The sequence below is a fragment of the Pongo abelii genome, chromosome 18 (assembly GCF_028885655.2).
Source record: "Pongo abelii isolate AG06213 chromosome 18, NHGRI_mPonAbe1-v2.0_pri, whole genome shotgun sequence".
NCBI lineage: Eukaryota > Metazoa > Chordata > Mammalia > Primates > Hominidae > Pongo > Pongo abelii.
In genome coordinates, this window is record NC_072003.2 from 73877690 (window position 1) to 73895133 (window position 17444).

The window sequence follows — 17444 nt, forward strand, 5'->3', positions numbered from 1 at the left end:
GGCAAAGGTTGCAGTGAGGTGAGATCGCGCCACTGCACTCTAGCCTGGGTGACAGTGCGAGACTCCGTCTTAACCAAAAGCAAAACAAAACAAAACAAAAAACAGAAAGATAATCCAGTGTTAGTACTTTCTGAAGCACGTGCTATTGGTAATATGCAAGATGATTTCAGGTGGTATGTGTTGGTACTGTATATTTTATAGTCATATATTTAGTTTCATATATATTAGAGAAGTATACCTACCACATCAAATTCATGAGTTCATGTATATTTCCGCTTAGAACAAGACTAAGTGGTGTTGTGTACCTATAGTCCCAGCTACTAGGGAGGCTGAAGTGGGAGGAGAGCTTGAGCCCAGGAGTTTGACGTTGCAGTGAGCCATGATCATGCCACTGCACTCCAGCCAGCCTGGGAGATAGAGCAAGACTCTCAAAGAAAAAAAAGAACAAGGACAAAGCTAAAGTAGACAGTCCTTGCTTAAGAAAAGAGGCCGGGTGCAGTGGTTTGCACCTGTAATCCTAGCACTTTCGGAGGCCAAGACAGGCAGATCACTTGACGTCAGAGGTTCAAGACCAGCCTGGCCAATATGGCGAAACCCCCGTTTTACTAAAAATACAAAAATTAGCCGGGTGTGGTAGCGCATGTCTGCAGTCCCAGCTACTCGGGAGGTTGAAGCAGGAAAATCACCTGAACCCAGGAGGCAGAGGTTGCAGTGAGCCAAGAATACGCCACTGCACTCCAATCTGGGCGACTGAGAGAGATTCCACCTCACACACACACACAAAAAAAACAGTGATAGAAATTTCAAGCTAAGAATAGCAGAGCTGGGTTCCACCCAAATCTAAATCCTGATTTTGTGCTTATTTCACTGCCCTAAAACAATTTACTATCTGTATGACATCAAGTGATTAACACTCTCTTACATAATCGCTTCTTGATCACAACAATCTCATTTATCAAACCAACTGTAAGCAACGGTGGTGTCTTAAAGTACTAGTGTCCTTCCACAATGATAGGTGTATAATAGAAGATCAATAATGACTTGATTATGTGGTTAGATTGCTTCCAACCAGAGAGACAGCATAGAAGGAAATTCCATATTGGCTCAAACAAAACAATCATAATATATCCTAAAGCCAAACAATGTTTGGATTAATTGCTGTTTGAATTATTCATTGTCACTGATTCCCTCCATGAATGAATATGGAATCAGGAACTGGTACATATATAATCCTAGAAACTTTACAATATATACATACCCAGAGAATATATACAGGAAACGACTCATATAGGTTAGACAGCAGAGATCTTAGAAACCGTACTGTAGGGGCAGGGTGTGGTGGCTCTGCCTGTAACCTCAGCATCCGGGAGGTGGAGGAGGGTGGGTTGCTTGAGCTCAGGAGTTAGAGACCAACCTGGGCAACCCAGCAAGAACTCGTCTCTCTTAAAATTAAAAAAAAAAAAAAAGTATACCCCAACTACTCATTTAACACATCAGGAAGCAGAGAGAGAGAAAATGACTGCTTACAGTCATTTGTTAGTTAATGGCACTGACAGCTGTAGTCTCAGTTCACTTTTTGTGATGTTCCATGGATTCAATATAAAATCAAGGAAATACAACTAAATGCTTCCAGTGTTCTAGTACAAAACCTGCTTAAGGTGAGTTGGGATTTGAAACTCTTTTCATAAAGCAGAAATTCGGTTTATGATGCACTCAGACCAATTAAATTAGCATTGGGTGATAACACATTTGCCTGAGAAACCTACAAATACTTCAATGCACTGTTACAACTCAGTTGCTCTTGTGTCCCATTTAGCATATATTTATAAACCTATGGCATTCTCAACAGTCACATACTAATTTCCTTAGCTACAACCACCCATGGTAGATTAGAAAGAGTATGGTCTTTTAAGTCAAAAAGGACTTGCTGAATACCAGCTCTACCACTTAGGATATAACATCAGACAACTTACTTTAGCTCTTTGAGCCTATTTCTCTGCTAAAAGAATAACACTAGCACTAGCACTATCACTTCATTATCATTATCATTGATAATGATAGTCATTATCAACAGTGAGACAACAGAGATGGTGTAGTCCACTATCTCAAGTATACAGTTAAGTGAAAGGTTAAAAGCAGAGTAAGAAAAATATTTACCTATGAGTCTAAAAGGGGGTTTATGGTTTGCAACACTGAAATGTTAATTCCTGCTCAATACCTAAATTAGTTGATTTAAACATTTACAAAGCATTCACTCTGTGCAAAGCTTAGAGCATGGTTACAAATTTATAATCTGAGGCTGATATATCAAGAAAAGGTGGCAAGGAAGAATTTTTTTATGTTTTTCTTTTTAGTGCCCGAATTACTTGCAAAAGAAAGATTTCATTATACACTTAAACACAAAAACAAACAAAAAAAAGCCTCTAGTTTTTAAAAAGTATTTATCACAGACATGCTTGAAGTATTTGAAATGACAGTATCTGGGATTTGCTTTAAAATATGCCAGGCTCCCAACCCTGTGCCCTAAAAATAAAAGGGCGGGGCCGGGCGCCGTGACTCACGCCTGTAATCCCAGCACTTTGGGAGGCCGAGGCGGGCAGATCACGAGGTCAGCAGTTCGAGACTAGCCTGGCCAATACAGTGAAACCCTGTCTCTACTAAAAATTACAAAAATTAGCCCGGTGTGGTGGCGGACGCCTGTAGTCCCAGCTACTTGGGAGGCTGAAGCAGGAAAATCGCTTGAACTCGGGAGGCTGAGGTTGCAGTGAGCCGAGATCGTGCCCCTGCACTACAGCCTGGGTGACAGAGTGAGACTCTGTCTCTCAAAAAAAAAAAAGGGTGGGAACAGTTGAAGCTGGGTGATGTATACCCGGGGACTCATTACCCTATTCTCTCTACTTCTGTGTAAGAAAATCTATGGGCCAGGCACAATGGCTCATGCCTGTAATGCAGCAGTTTGGGAGGCCGAGGCAGGCAGATCACCTAAGGTGAGGAGCTCAAGACCAGCCTGGCCAAGGTGATGAGGAGGCTGAGACAGGAGAATCACTTGAACCCAGGAAGCAGAGGTTGCAGTGAGCCAAGATTGTGCCACTGCACTCCAGCCTGAGCAACAGAGCAAGACTTCGTCTCAAAACAACAACAACAACAACAACAACAGCTAGGCGCAGTGGCTCATGACTGTAATCCCAGCACTTTGGGAGACCAAGGTGGGCAGATCATGAGGTCAGGAGATCAAGATTATCCTGGCCAACATGGTGAAACCCTGTCTGTACTACAAATACAAAAATTAGCTGGGCGAGGTGGTGCGTGCCTGTAATCCCAGCTACTTGGGATGCTGAGGCAGGAGAATTGCTTGAACCAGGGAGTCGGAGGTTGCAGTGAGCCGAGACCGCACCATTGCACTCCAGCCTGGAGACAGAATAAGACTCCGTCTCAAAAAAAAAAAAAAAATCTAATCTATGAACATCACAAACTTCTTTTATTAGAGACGGTGTCTCACTATGTTGCCAGGCTGGTACTGAACTCCTAGCTCAAGCAATCCTCCCGCCTCAGCCTCCCAAAGTCCTAGGATTTCAGGTGTGAGCCACCGCGCCCGGCTGAACACCATAAACTTCTAAGGAACCAAGGTCTCCATCTGAAACTTCGAAATACAAGACACTAGTGGAAAAAAAAAAAAGTGCTACTGGCCATTTCAACCAAGAATACGTAAAGTATTTTAAAATGACTGACAACATTAAGCATGCCTTCCTTATCACATACTAGGCAACAGTATCTTCTCTTTCTTTGGTAATATTACTCCACCTACTAGAACAGCCCAGGGAATATTTTTTCTTTTCTGCCTTATACTTTCTAATTTTTTGTTTTTATTTAAATAACTTGAACTACTAATAATTATACACACACAAGTAGGACTACTAACACACCATTACTGGCTATTACATCTATTATTTAATAGTGGACCCATGATATACTTGGCCTTTTTAAAAGCATGACTCATCTGAGAGCGTTAAAAAAAAAAAAAAAAAAAAAAGAATCCCAAGGCCAGGCACAGTGGCTCACACCTCTAATTCCAGCACTTTGGGAAGCCCAGCTGGGAAGATCACTTGAACCTGGAAGGTGGAGGCTTCAGTGAACTCTCGAACCCAGAAGATTGAGGCTGCAGTGAGCTATGACTGCACCACTGCACTCCAGCCTGGATGACAGAGCAAGACCCTGTCTCCATCATAAAAAATTTTTTCAGAAAGAAAAGTTCCATAAGGTTCCAAAAAGCAAAAGTTAAGTTTGACATATGCCAAGTACTACAGTGAATCCACATGAATGAAGTGATATGTAGGCACTGTACTAGGTATCATAAGTATTTTAGAGATCACAAGAATTCGGAAGGGTGTGCACAGATGATATGGAAATACGACACCATTTTATACAGTATAAGGTACTTGGGCGTCCTCGGATTTCAATATCTGCAGGAGGCCTGGAACCATCCTCCAGTGATACCAAGGAACAACTGTACTCATACGCTCTGCCTTTTCATAATTCCAATAATGGGTACGGATAGGAAAATGTTCCCTGCATTTGCATGCAAAGGGACAGAAAAGTACATATATCTATTTCACTATCAAATAGTTCTACTTACTGAACAGCAAATACAAAACATATTCAATACATGTTTCTTCAAATGTGCCTAACTAGTTTACTTCTTTAAGTTATGCTCTTTCAAACACATAGATCAGATTTAATTAACTCCCAGACTAAGCAGAATGAAATTTCCTTTCGCTGCCTTTAAAGAAAAAGAAAATAGGGTGGGGGTGGTGGCTCACACCAGTAATCTCAATACTTTGGGAGGCCGAGGCGGGCAGATCACAAGGTCAGGAGATGGAGACCATCCTGACCAACATGGTGAAACCCTGTCTCTACTAAAAATATAAAAATTAGCTGGGCGTGGTGGCGCGCGCCTGTAGTCCCAGGTACTCAGGAGGCTGAGGCAGAATTGCTTAAAGCCGGGAGGTGGAGGTTGCAGTGAGCCAAGATCAAGCCACTGCACTCCAGCCTGGCGACAGAGTGAGACTCCATCTCAAAACAAAGAAAAGAAGTTTAAAAATAACTCCACCTCCTGAAGAATATACACAGGTGTTCACAGTACTCTTCCTTCATTATTTCTGTATGTAAAAACTGGAGGAAAAAAACATTAAATTGGAAATTTGGCCCCTCCACCTCCCCCCAACCCCCCAAAATCCCCATTTCCAATTTACATGACGCCTTTCCTCCTCTGGAGCATAAAACTGCCTCCTTTAAGTGGAGGTTTCCAAATGTCCGGAATACACATGAAGGATATACACTCCTTGAATAGGCCACTTTTTGCCACTTTCCCTAATAATGTGCTGTTTCTACCACAAACTACTAATAATTGTTTGGTCACCAGTATTAGGATCCTAGTTTGATGAAACGACATTATGTGTCCTCAAAGAGCAAAAAGAAAATTCCAAAAAGTTTGACAGAGTTAGGAATCTTAGCTGTATCTACCAGAGGACTATCCTTCTAGTCGTTAAGCTGAAGATGAGAAGTCAGGTAAGGCCTCACATTTCTAGGGGCTCTGGAAACTTCCTTTCTTTCTGTCTTCTGCTTACGTATGTCTTTTCCTCTATCTGAATTGCTTTTGTATAGAATACTAGAGCACGAGATGAACGGGGGGAAATGCCAGAACGGGGGGAAATGCCAAGAGTAGCAAATTTCTACAAGCCAGTGGTCTTGAACGCCTTAAACAAATCTGATATTAAAAAAAAAAAAAACTAAAAACAGTATCAAGTAGTAGCTTCATTCTATTTGTCAACCTTTAGGTCTAATTTTATATACCTACACCTCTGGAAAAAGTTACTACTGTCAGATTTGCTCCCAAACTTTGAGAATTGTCATTATGGTCTGCAGCATTAAACCTAGATTATAAATTATCAATGTCACTTGATTATAAATTATCAATGTCACTTAACTGAATCACACCAAGCAACGGCAAATCTAGATTTCATTAAGAGATACTGTTAAAATCGCATTCAGACCTCAGAAAGGCAAGATCCCATAACCCAGTCACAAACACAGCTTCAAACGCTTCCCCAACTTTTCAAGCTTTGGGGCGCCAAGTCACTGGGAGTTAACAGCTTAAACATGGGGTTCAAAACAACTGACCACAGGAAGTGAAGAAAACAAAGCATACATTAATTTCAGCACCAAGAATATGGATTTGCGAATTACATCTACTGTAGTAAACAGCAGATCAAACATCTACTGCTAATAAACAGATCATTCTTTACAGCCTAAGTACGCCAGGCATTTTTTTATGTTTAAATGGCTTGCCACAAATTGTCCTAGTCGAAACTGATGGCAAAATCCTAAACTGGTCTTCGGCGAGGAGACACTGCATAGAGCATCACACAAAAGACAGGAGCGAACAGACACGCTCTGGGCCTCGCGGATTGCGGCCAGGAGCCCAGGTTTTCGTCCCAGACCCCGGCAACAGGGAGGGAAATAAGGGCGGGGGAAAGAAGGAGTGGGAGTGGGATCCTTTTCCCTGAATGCGCCTGGGAGTGAGGAGCAAAGAGGGAAGGAGCGAGTGCAGCACAGAGGAAGCGAGGAAAGCAGCCGACCGGCGTCAGCGGCTTCCAAGGCCGGCAACACCCTCGGGCCCGCACCAGGCCTGGCCCTCCCGACTTCGTCCCACCTCCTCACCTCCCTCACATCCTGCAGGCACTCGAGCACCGCCAGGTTGTTGCTCCAGGTGTGCTTGGGGCACACGCGGGTCACGTCCTCCCTACAGGACTCTTCCTCCGCCAGCTTCCAGCCCCCACCAGCCCCCGCTCCTCCCCGCCGGGCCGGAGGCCCACCCGCCGGGAAAGGCGGCTGCGGCGGCTGAGGCTGCTGTTGCTGTTGCTGCTGCTGTTGCTGCTGCTGCTGCTGCTGGAGCTGCGATGACTGAGGCAGCTGGGGCAGCTGCTGACCCGCCGGGCCGCCGCCTCCGGCCTGCCCTACGAAGGACACAAAGTTGGCCCCGGGACCCTGGCCCTGGCTGTGGACGCCCTGGCCGGGGAGTTTCTCGGCCCCGGCCGCGGCTAGCAGCAGCAGATGCAGCGCCGCCGACAAGCGGAACATCCTCCGTACACGTCCACACGCCGCCATCTTGGGTCCGCGGCGAGCTCGACGCACTCGCCGCCGCCGCGTATTTAAATGAGGGGGCGGAGACGCTGGGCGTGGCAGCGTGGCCCTGCCGATCTCCGCCCCGCCGGCGCCGACCCGCGAACCCAGAGTGGGGCGAAAGAGGAGGCCGTACTGGAAACCGCACACACCCTGGACCGGCGGGCGGGAGAGCGGCGCTCCTTACCCGGGGGGGTTGCTGGGGTTTCTTAAAAAGCCCGGGCAGGGCGGCCTACTCTAATTCCCTTTGTTGTCACCAAAAAAAAAAAAAAAATCAAGGGAATTGGGGTTGCCACAACCAAAATGGCCGGTAGACTATGTCGCCGGTTCAATGACTTGGAAAACAAAAACTTTATATGTAGAGGTGAACTTTGCACAACCAGGTGTATTACGGAATCGGAAAGCCTCTCCTTGTATCGCTCCCTCCTTCCTTCCTTCCACCTGCCTCAGAAGTCTTTCTTAGCCAAAGGGAGAGACAGCATTGAATAGGGTTAAGAGCATAGGTTCTGGGGTGAGAAAAAAATTAAGGTTATAATCCTTGCTCTAGCAGAGTACGCAAGAGCTCAAATGTAAAGTACCATTGACAAGATTCGAAATAATAATTGAAGTGCCTGGCCCACAACATTGAACTCAAAAAGTCACAGCCACTATTGTTAATAAACTGGGAAGCCCTTTGTGCATGAATCCTGATTTTAAGCCAGCATTTAGATTCATGTTTAAAGGATTAAAAAATAATAATAAAACACATCTTTCAGGACTCGGGTTAAGTCTGTGTGTCGGTAACTGTTCTCACTGACCTGCATGCAATATCGCAGGCATCCCACACTAGCATCCCCTCCCTGTCCTTAGGAGAGAGGATATGTTCCCAAAGCCTCTTCACATCCGCTGTGTAATCTGAGCCATGCATCAGGCCTGCGTTAGGTTCTCATTTAACTGAAAAATGGCACAGAGATGTTAACAGTTCTGCGCGGAGGGATTAAATGAGCTGACCAAGAGGAACTCTGCCATCCTGTAGACAGCTAGGCTAGCCACCAGAATCCCTGGGGCTTCCCACCACCCTGGCGTACTTTCATCCCACTCTGTTCATGCACATGTTGGGGAATGAGGGCAGTTTGGGGTGTGTAATCTCCACTGGTCATTGTGTCCAAAAATGCGAATTACATCTACTGTAGTAAACAGACAGCTTCTGCTGTCCTGACCCGCAAATGAGCAGTCAGGACCAAGTTAGACGTAACTAGAACCTGAGAAGTCAGGAGCTCAGGGAACCCAAAAGGAGCCCCTGAGACTGAAGATATTCTGTGAGTACAAATTACCCACTGTGGCTGACCCAAGGCCTCTGTCATGGGGAATGAGAGCTTGTTGTCATCTCCACCAACGGTCACCTTTGCTACTGTCATAAAATGATCATGAGGCTGCTGCTAACCTTGAGCACTAAGGCAGCCCCATGTTTATTAGCAAACACATGGCATAGGTAAGTTTCAGTCAAGCAGGCTGGAGACATCACCAGAAGTCCTTGAGATGTCACTAGTGTATGTTAATTTTTTTTTTTTTTTTTTTTGAGACGGACTCTCACTCTGTTGCCCAGGCTGGAGTGCAGTGGCGTGATCTCTGCTCGGAGCTGCAACCTCCACCTCCTGGGTTCAAGCAGTTCTCCTGCCTCAGCCTCCGAGTAGCTGGGATTACAGGCATGTGCCACCACACCCAGCTAATTTTTGTATTTTTAGTAGCGACGGGGTTTTGCCGTGTTGGCCAGGCTGGTCTCGAATCCCAAACCTCAGGTGATCTGCCTACCTCGGCCTCCCAAAGTGCTAGGATTACAGGTGTGAGGTACCGCACCTGGCCTCCATTAATTTTCAATGCTGAGTCTGCATGTGTTCAGACAAGTGGGAGACTATTTTAAGCCAGTTTAACTAGAAATTGACAATCCTATATAAGCCAGCAGTTACTTATCTTTCAGCCTGAACTGAGGAAACCACAGCCACAGATTGCCTCCAGAGATAGGGAGGAGTACACATGCCTATCTTGAAATCTCAGTGACCAAGAAGAAAGAAACAGATAAATCTGGGAACCTGGCCAGCTCGGGCTATGTCAGGCAAGCATAGACCTTACAGAAGCCACGAACCCCCAAACCCGTGGAAAGATAGTTGCCCTAACTCAGGTCTTCTGGCCTCATTGGCTTTTCAATATAAAATATACTATCTCTGTCAGAAACGGGGAATTCTTTTTTCTTATTTTGAGAGGAGTCACTCTGTCGCCAGGCTGAAGTGCAGTGGCGCGATCTCGGCTCACTGCAACCTCCGCCTCCCGGGTTCAAGCAATTCTCTTGCCTCAGCCTCCCAAGCAGATGGGACTACAAGTGTGTGCCACCATGCCCAGCTAATTTTTGTATTTTTAGAGACGGGATTTCACAGTGTTGGCCAGGATAGTCTCAATCTCTTGACCTCGTGATCCATCCTCCTCGGCCTCCCAAAGTGCTAGGATTACAGGCATGAGCCACTGTGCCTGGCCAAGAAACGGGGAGTTCTTTTTACCCTTTATTGTACCCTTTGTTTCCTGATCCTCACTTTCTTAATTTATTCATCAAGCAGGTGTCTATTGAACATTTTCTTTTTTTTTTTTTTTTTTGAGACAGAGTCTTGCTCTGCCACCCAGGCTGGACTGCAGTGTTGTGATCTCAGCTCACTGCAACCTCTGCCTCCTAGGTCCAAGTGATTCTCCTGCCGTAGCCTCCCAAGTAGCTGGGATTACAGGCGTGCACCATCACACCGGCTAGTTTTTGTATTTTTAGTAGACACGGGGTTTCACCATGTTGGCCATGCTGATCTTGAATTGCTGACCTCAAGGGATCCACCTACCTTGGCCTCCCAAAGTGTTGGGATTACAGGCATAAGCCACCGGGCCCAGCCATGAGCATTTTCCTTGTTTGTTTTCAGACAGGGTCTCCCTCTGTCACCCAGGATAGAGTGCAGTGGCATGATAATTGTGGCTCACTGCAGCCCCAACCTCCTGGGCTCAAGCAGTCTTCCCGCCTCAGCCTCCTAAGTAGCTGGGACTACCAGTGTGTGCCACCACGCCCAGCTAATTATTATTATTTTTTTAATTTTAGTATTTTTGTTTTTGAGACAGGGTCTTGTTCTGTCACCCAGACTAGAATATAATGGCATGATCATGTTCACTGCATCCTCAGCCTCCCAACCTCAAGTGATCCTCCCATCTCGGCCTCCCAAAGTGGTGGGATTACAGGTGTGAGCCCTGCACCTGGGCTGTTGAGAATTTGTTCTTTATTATTTTTTTATTTTTATTTTTTGAGATGGAGTGTTTCACTCTTGTTGCCCAGGCTGCTGTGCAATGGCATGATCTCAGCTCTGCAACCTCTGCCTCCCGGGTTCAAGTGATTCTCCTGCCTCAGCCTCCCCAAGTAACTAGGATTACAGGCGCCTGCCACCACGCCCAGCTAGTTTTTGTATTTTTAGTAGAGATACATTTCACCATGTTGGCCAGGCTAGTCTCGAACTCCTGACTTCAGGTGATCGCCTGCCTCGGTCTCCCAAGTGCAACCATGAAAAGAGGACTCTAAAGTGTTCCAAAATCAGACGTTAATAACTAGTTCAAGATTCTAAGGAGGTGGGAATAAGCATTCAAAATGAAGGCCTGCTAGGCATGGTGGCTCACACCTGTAATCCCAGCACTTTGGGAGGCCGAGGCAGGTGGATCACCTGAGGTCAGGCCTTTACTAAAAATACAAAAATTGGCTGGGCATGATGGTGCAACCTATAGTCCCAGTTACTCAGGAGGATTATGCGGGAAGATCACTTGAAAGCGGCAAGTGGAGGTTGTAGTGAGCTGAGATTATGCCACTGCACTCCAGCCTGGGTGACAGAGTGAGATCCTGTCTCAGAAAAATAAAAAAATAAAAAAAAGGGGGGGGGGCGGTCAGGCGCAGTGGCTCATGGCTGTAATCCCAGCTACTCAGAGGCTGAGGCAGGAGAACTGCTTGAACCCAGGAGGTGGAGGTTGCAGCTCTGAGCAGAGATCACTCCACTGCACTCCAGCTTGGGCAACAGAGCGAGATTCCGTCTAAAAAAAAAAAACAGTGCCTATCAAAGACTCAGTGTTGCAGGCTGGGCGCAGTGGCTCACGCCTGTAATCCCAGCACTTTGGGAGGCCGAGGCAGGCAGATCACAAGGTCAAGAGATCGAGACCATCCTGGCCAACACGGTGAAACCCCGTCTCTACTAAAAATACAAAAATTAGCTGGGTGTGGTGTCGTGCGCCTGTAATCCCAGCTACTCAGGAGGCTGAGGCAGGAGAATCGCTTGAACCCGGGAGGCAGAGGTTGCAGTGAGCCGAGATTGTGCCAGGGAACTCCAGTCTGGCGACAGAGCAAGACTGTCTCCAAAAAAAAAAAAAAAAGATTCAGTGTTGCTCTCTGTTGCTGACAAGTTGGACATTCAGGGGCAGCAGTAGCTGGATGTACCTTGGTGAGTGAGAGTCCATGCTACTGAGCTCACGTGGAACTTCCATGTCTGCTGCTATGGCTGCTCCGTTCACGTGCCTAGCATGTCAGGTCTGGAGGAGCTAGAGGCTAGCTCATGTGAATTGGCTGTGTCATTTTGCTTACTTGGTTGCTCAGTGCCTCTTCTATGGTGAAGGCTTTCTGGAGGGCATTATTAAGAGATACAAAAATCTTTATATATTGTACTCACTCCCTTATGTTCACCCACATGCCTCTACTCCAGGCCAGGCCATTGGACTTTGTCCAGGAATCTGCATATATTCTCATCTTACATACAAAGTGGAATGACTAAGAGCACAGCCAGCATTTCCACCAGTTTGGAAAAGTTTTCACTCTCCACCATCTTTCAGAACCACACTTGCATTCTTTAGGTCTTTAATGGTAGCTCTAATCTTCACCAATCTCCATCCTCCCAATGGAACTTTTTTTTTTGTCATTAGTTATCATGAGTTTATTATAAAAGAGAGAGATGGAGGCCAGGTGCGGTGGCTCACGCCTGTAATCCCAGCACTTTGGGAGGCCAAGGTGGGCAGATCACGAGGTCAGCAGATCGAGACCAACCTGGCTAACATGGTGAAACCCCATCTCTACTAAAAATACAAAAAATCAGCTGGGCGTTGTGGCAGGCACCTGTGGTCCCAGCTATTTGGGAGGCTGAGGCAGGAGAATGGCGTGAACCCGGGAGGCGGAGGTTGCAGTGAGCCGAGATTGGGCCACCACATTCCAGCCTGGGAGACAGAGCAAGACTCCGTCTCAAAAAAAAAAAAAAAGAGAGAGAGAGATGGAAATTATTTACATGATGAAAGATCTCAGCTGGGTGCGGTGGCTCACGCTTGTAATCCCAGCACTTTGAGAAAGATTTCAGAACTTCAGTGGAATGGGCAGCTTCATGTTGCTGCCATTTTCAATAGTGTCTTATTTCAGTCTACGTACTTTCCAAGAATGTCACCATCTCTAAATAGGAAATAATCCTTGTCATCTAGAATTACTTTGGTGCCTCCATATTCTGGGAGGAGAACTTTATCTCCAACTTTCATGCTAACTGGTTGAATCTCTCCACCTTTTCCTTTAGAACCCGATCCAACAGCGACTACTATTGCTTGCAATACTTTTCCTTGAGATTTTTCTGGAAGCATAATGCCTCCTTTGGTTACAGTTTCAGCAGTGCTCCTTTCAACCAGTACTGGCTCAAAGAATGGAAGAAACTTTCTTTTTTTTTTTTTTTTTTTTGAGACAGAGTCTCGCTGTGTTACCCAGGCTGGAGTGCAGTGGCATGATCTCGGCTCACTGCAAGCTCCACCTCCAGGGTTCACGCCATCCTCCTGCCTCAGCCTCCCAAGTAGCTGGGACTACAGGCGCACGCTGCCACGCCTGGCTAATTTTTTGTATTTTTAGTAGAGACAGGGTTTCACGTGTTAGCCAGGATGGTCTCGATATCCTGACCTTGTGATCCGCTCGCCTTGGCCTCCCAAAGTGCTGGGATTACAGGCGTGAGCCACCGCGCCCGGCCGAGTGGAAGAAACTTTCTAAACGCCTGTCCTGCCATGACTCCCTCCATCTCAGACTTGTACTCTTGGAACGTTTTTTTTTTTGTTTTGAGACGAAGTCTTGCTCTTGTTTCCCAGGCTGGAGTGCAATGGCGCGATCTTGGCTCACTGCAACCTCTGCCACCCGGGTTCAAGCGATTCTCCTGCCTCAGCTGCCTAGCTGGGATTACAGGGGCCTGCCACCACGCCCAGCTAATTTTTGTAATTTTAATAGAGATGGGGGTCTCACCATGTTGGCCAGGCTGGTCTTGAACTCCTGACCTCAGGTGATCCGCCCACTTTGGCCTCCCAAAGTGCTGGGATTACAGCCACTAAGCCTGGCCTTGGAACATTGTTTTTAACATACAATTTTAGCCAGCGGTAGGGAGCAATTTCACAGATTTGCATCTGGCCTTTCCTGCCCATGATAGTTCCTGCCTCACAGGCCAGAATTACAATGTAGGGTTATTCCAGGTCATTTCCAGTTATACATTTGGGGACTATGTAAATCTCTGGGTGGGTCCACACATCCAGTGAGCTGAGAGCCATACTTTACCACTTTAGGTAGGAGTCCATTTATTACCTGGCCCCTACAGGCCGGGGGCTATAATGATGTTTTTGGCCTCTGATGATCGATTTCACCTTGAAGTCTGTGTCCAATAGTCTTCAAAATGTTTGGTTATTTCCCTTTTGCCAATGTACAGTCACCCAAGTAAGTAGCCACGAGTTCCTCTGGGGAAGGTCTGAGGGCCCTTGTGCCATGGCACAGCTGCCATGGTGTTGTAGGGTCTTTGGTGTTAGGCTCCTGGCCACCACTTTCATCAATGCATTCTGGATCTGAAAATTGGCTCAGATTGGGCGGGGCGAGGTGGTTCACGCTTGTAATCCCAGCACTTTGGGAGGCTGAGGTGGGCGTACCATGAGGTCAAGAGATTAAGACCATCCTGGCCAACATGGTGAAATCCCGTCTCTACTAAAAATACGAAAATTAGACAGGTGTGGTGGCACATGCCTGTAGTCCTAGCTACTCAGGAGGCTGAGGCAGGAGAATCGCTTGAACTTGGGAAGTGGAGGTTGCAGTGAGCCAAGATCACACCTCTGCACTCTAGCCTGGGTGACCGAGTGAGACTCCATCTCAAAAAAAACCAAAGGCTCAGATCTAGAAACTGGGCAAAGGAGCATGACTTATTGGGGGTGACCACCCTTAGCCTCCTGTTCCTCCGTTCTTGTGGACCTTATTGGCTATAGATGTTGAATAGTTCCCTTGCTGGTCTTGGGTGATGTTATCCTTTATTAACCATCTCTATACTCCCCGCTGGTCAAGACTCCTTGGTCGCTATTTTCTTCTTCTTATTTTTTGAGATGCAGTCTTGCTCTGTTACCCAGGCTGGAGTGCAGTGGCACGATCTCAGCTCACTGCAACCTCTGCCTCCCGGGTTCAAGCGATTCTCCTGCCTCAGCCTCCCGAGTAGCTGGCACTACAGGCGTGTGCCACCACGCCCAGCTAATTTTTGTGTTTTTAGTAGAGACGGGATTTTACCATGTTGGCTAGGCTAGTCTTGAACTTCTGACCTCAAGTGATCCACCTGCCTTGGCCTCCCAAAGTGCTGGGATTACAGGCGTGAGCCACCACAGCTGGCCTGTTTTTTTTTTTTGAGATGATGTCTCACTCTGTCTCCCACACTGGAGTGTAGTGGAGTGATCTTGGCTCACTGTAACCTCTGCATCCCAGGTTCAAGTGATTCTTGTGCCTGTTTTCTGAGTAGCTGGGATTACAGGCGTGTGCCACCATGCCCAGCTAATTTTTGTATTTTTTTTTTTTGAGACAGAGTCTCGCTCTGTCACCCAGGCTGGAGTGCAGTGGCGCAATCTTGGCTCACTGCACCCTCTGCCTCCCAGTTTCAAGTGATTCTCCTGCCTCAGCCTCTTGCGTAGCTGGGACTACAGGCGCGTGCCACCACGCCCGGCTAATTTTTTTTGTATTTTTAGTAGAGACAGGGTTTCACCGTGTTAGCCAGGATGGTCTTGATCTCATGACCTCATGATCTGCCTGCCTCGGCCTCCCAAGGTGCTGGGATTATAGGCATGAGCCACCGCACCTGGCAAATTTTTGTATTTTTAATACAGACAGGGTTTCACCATGTTGGCCAGACTGGTCTTGAACTCCTGACCTCAAGTGATCCTCCTGCCTTGGCCTCCCAAAGTGCTAGAATTATAGGTATGAGCCACTGCATCTGGCCCTTGGTCATCTCCTTTGATCTTGCTGGTAATGGTGGTAATTGTGGTCTCCTGGCTTCTGGCAGTTAAACATTGCCACCAGGTCTTTATTATTCTGGGGCCCCAATCAGTCCCATCTTACCACCTATTTTCTTGGAACACTCCTGGCACTACTTGTGTAAGTCCAGGTCTGCCAGGAAGCAGACAACAAAAGGGGATTAGCTATGCAAGAAATTTATTAGGGGCAACAGTTGTAGGAAAAATGAGGTGGCTGAGAGAGCCATGTGACCACGATGCAGGTCCAACACTGTGTGAAGCACAGAGGGAGGGAAGGAAGGACGGGAGGATTCAGTGGAAACATGTAAGACTCAACTTAAACTGAAATTCATTTCTAAGAAAGTCAGCCAAGGCCTGGCATGGTGGCTGACGCCTGTAATCCCAGCACTTTGGGAGGCCGAGGCAGGCAGATCACCTGAGGTCGGGAGTTCGAGACCAGCCTGGCCAACATGGAGAAACCCCGTCTCTACTAAAAACACACAAAAAATTATCCGGGCATGGTGGTGCATACCTGTATTCCCAGCTACTTGGGAGGCTGAGGCAGGAGAATCACTTGAACCCAGGAGGCAGAGGTTGCAGTGAGCCAAGATCTCGCCATTGCACTCCAGCCTGGGCAGTAAGACCAAAACTTTGTCTCCAAAAAAAAAAAAAAAGAAAGTTGGCCAAGGCCATAGGACAGTCCTCATGCAAAAGTCACCTGTCAGTCTTCCAGAAATGAGCCTGCGTCAGTAGCCGTACCACTCTTAGTCAAGGCTAGGAGGATCCTTGGGATGAATGCAGTTGTAGATTTCGGTGCTCAGCAGATGAAACAGAGGTCAATCATGTTCCCCACAGCTGGAGATCTGAGAGGCTCATTTTCAAGGTCACCGGATCTGAGTAACTTCTTTAACTGGAGAATCTCTTTCATATAAAAGGCATAGCATGGCTGGGCATGGTGGCTCACGCCTGTAATCCCAGCACTTTGGGAGGCCAAGGCGAGCAGATCACCTGAGGTCAGGAGTTGAAGATCGGCCTGGCTGACATGGTGAAGCCCAGTCTCTACTAAAAATACAAAAATTAGCCGGGTGCAGTGGCTCATGCCTGTAATTCCAGCACTTTGGGAGGCTAAGCGGGGCAGATCATGAGGTCAGGAAATCAAGACCATCCTGGCCAACATGGTGAAAACCCGTCTCTACTAAAAATACAAAAATTAGCTGGGCGTGGTGGCATGCGCCTGTAATGCCAGCTACTTGGGAGGCTGAGGTACAAGAATCACTTGAACCCAGGAGTCGGAGGTTGCAGTGAGCCAAGATCGCGCTACTGCACTCCAGCCTGGCAGGAGTGAGACTCCATCTAAAAAAAAAAAAAACCAAAAAAAATTAGCCAGGTGCGGTGGCATGCGCCTGTAATCCCAGCTACTCGGGAGGCTGAGGCAGAAGAATCACTTGAACCTGGGAGGCAGAGGTTGCAGTGAGCCAAGATCATGCCACTGCACTCCAGCCTGGGTGACAAAGTGAGACTCAGTCTCAGGGAAAAAAAAAAAATTCTGTTTAGACTACTAAGCTAGGACATCGGTGACTTCATATTGACAAGACTTAAGGGATTAAAAATGAAATAACAGGCCAGGCGTGGTGGCTCATGCCTGTAATCCCAGCACTTTGGGAGGCCAAGGCAGTGGATCACTTGAGGCCAGGAATTTGAGACCACCCTGGCCAACATGGCAAAACCCTGTCCCTACTAAAAATATAAAAAAATTAGCTGGGCATGGTGGTGTATACCTGTAGTCACAGCTACTTGGGAGGCTGAGGTGGAAGGATCACTTGAACCTGGGAGGCGGAGGTTGCAGCAAGCTGAGATTGCACCACTGCACTCCAGCCTGGGTGACAGAGTGAGACCCCATTTAAAAAAAAAAAAAAAAAAAAAGAGTAACAAGTAACATATTTCTAGACACCCCCACATTATCCAGCTAA

The 17444-nt window shown here is 47.0% G+C and overlaps 1 protein-coding gene across 2 annotated transcripts in view; it reads right to left on the reverse strand.

Moving 5' to 3' along the window:
• GLG1 (golgi glycoprotein 1) overlaps window positions 1-7212 on the reverse strand; it is a 154674-nt gene extending 147462 nt beyond the window's left edge. Inside the window, exon 1 of one of the 2 annotated variants that reach the window (XM_054534126.2) lies at window positions 6718-7212. In XM_054534126.2, the coding sequence (XP_054390101.1) occupies window positions 6718-7164 (447 nt within the window). In that variant the 5' untranslated portion in view covers window positions 7165-7212. The remainder of the gene's footprint in view (window positions 1-6717) is intronic. The other variant, XM_054534127.2, reaches the window with a different exon arrangement.
• Between the last annotated feature and the right edge of the window lie 10232 nt (window positions 7213-17444).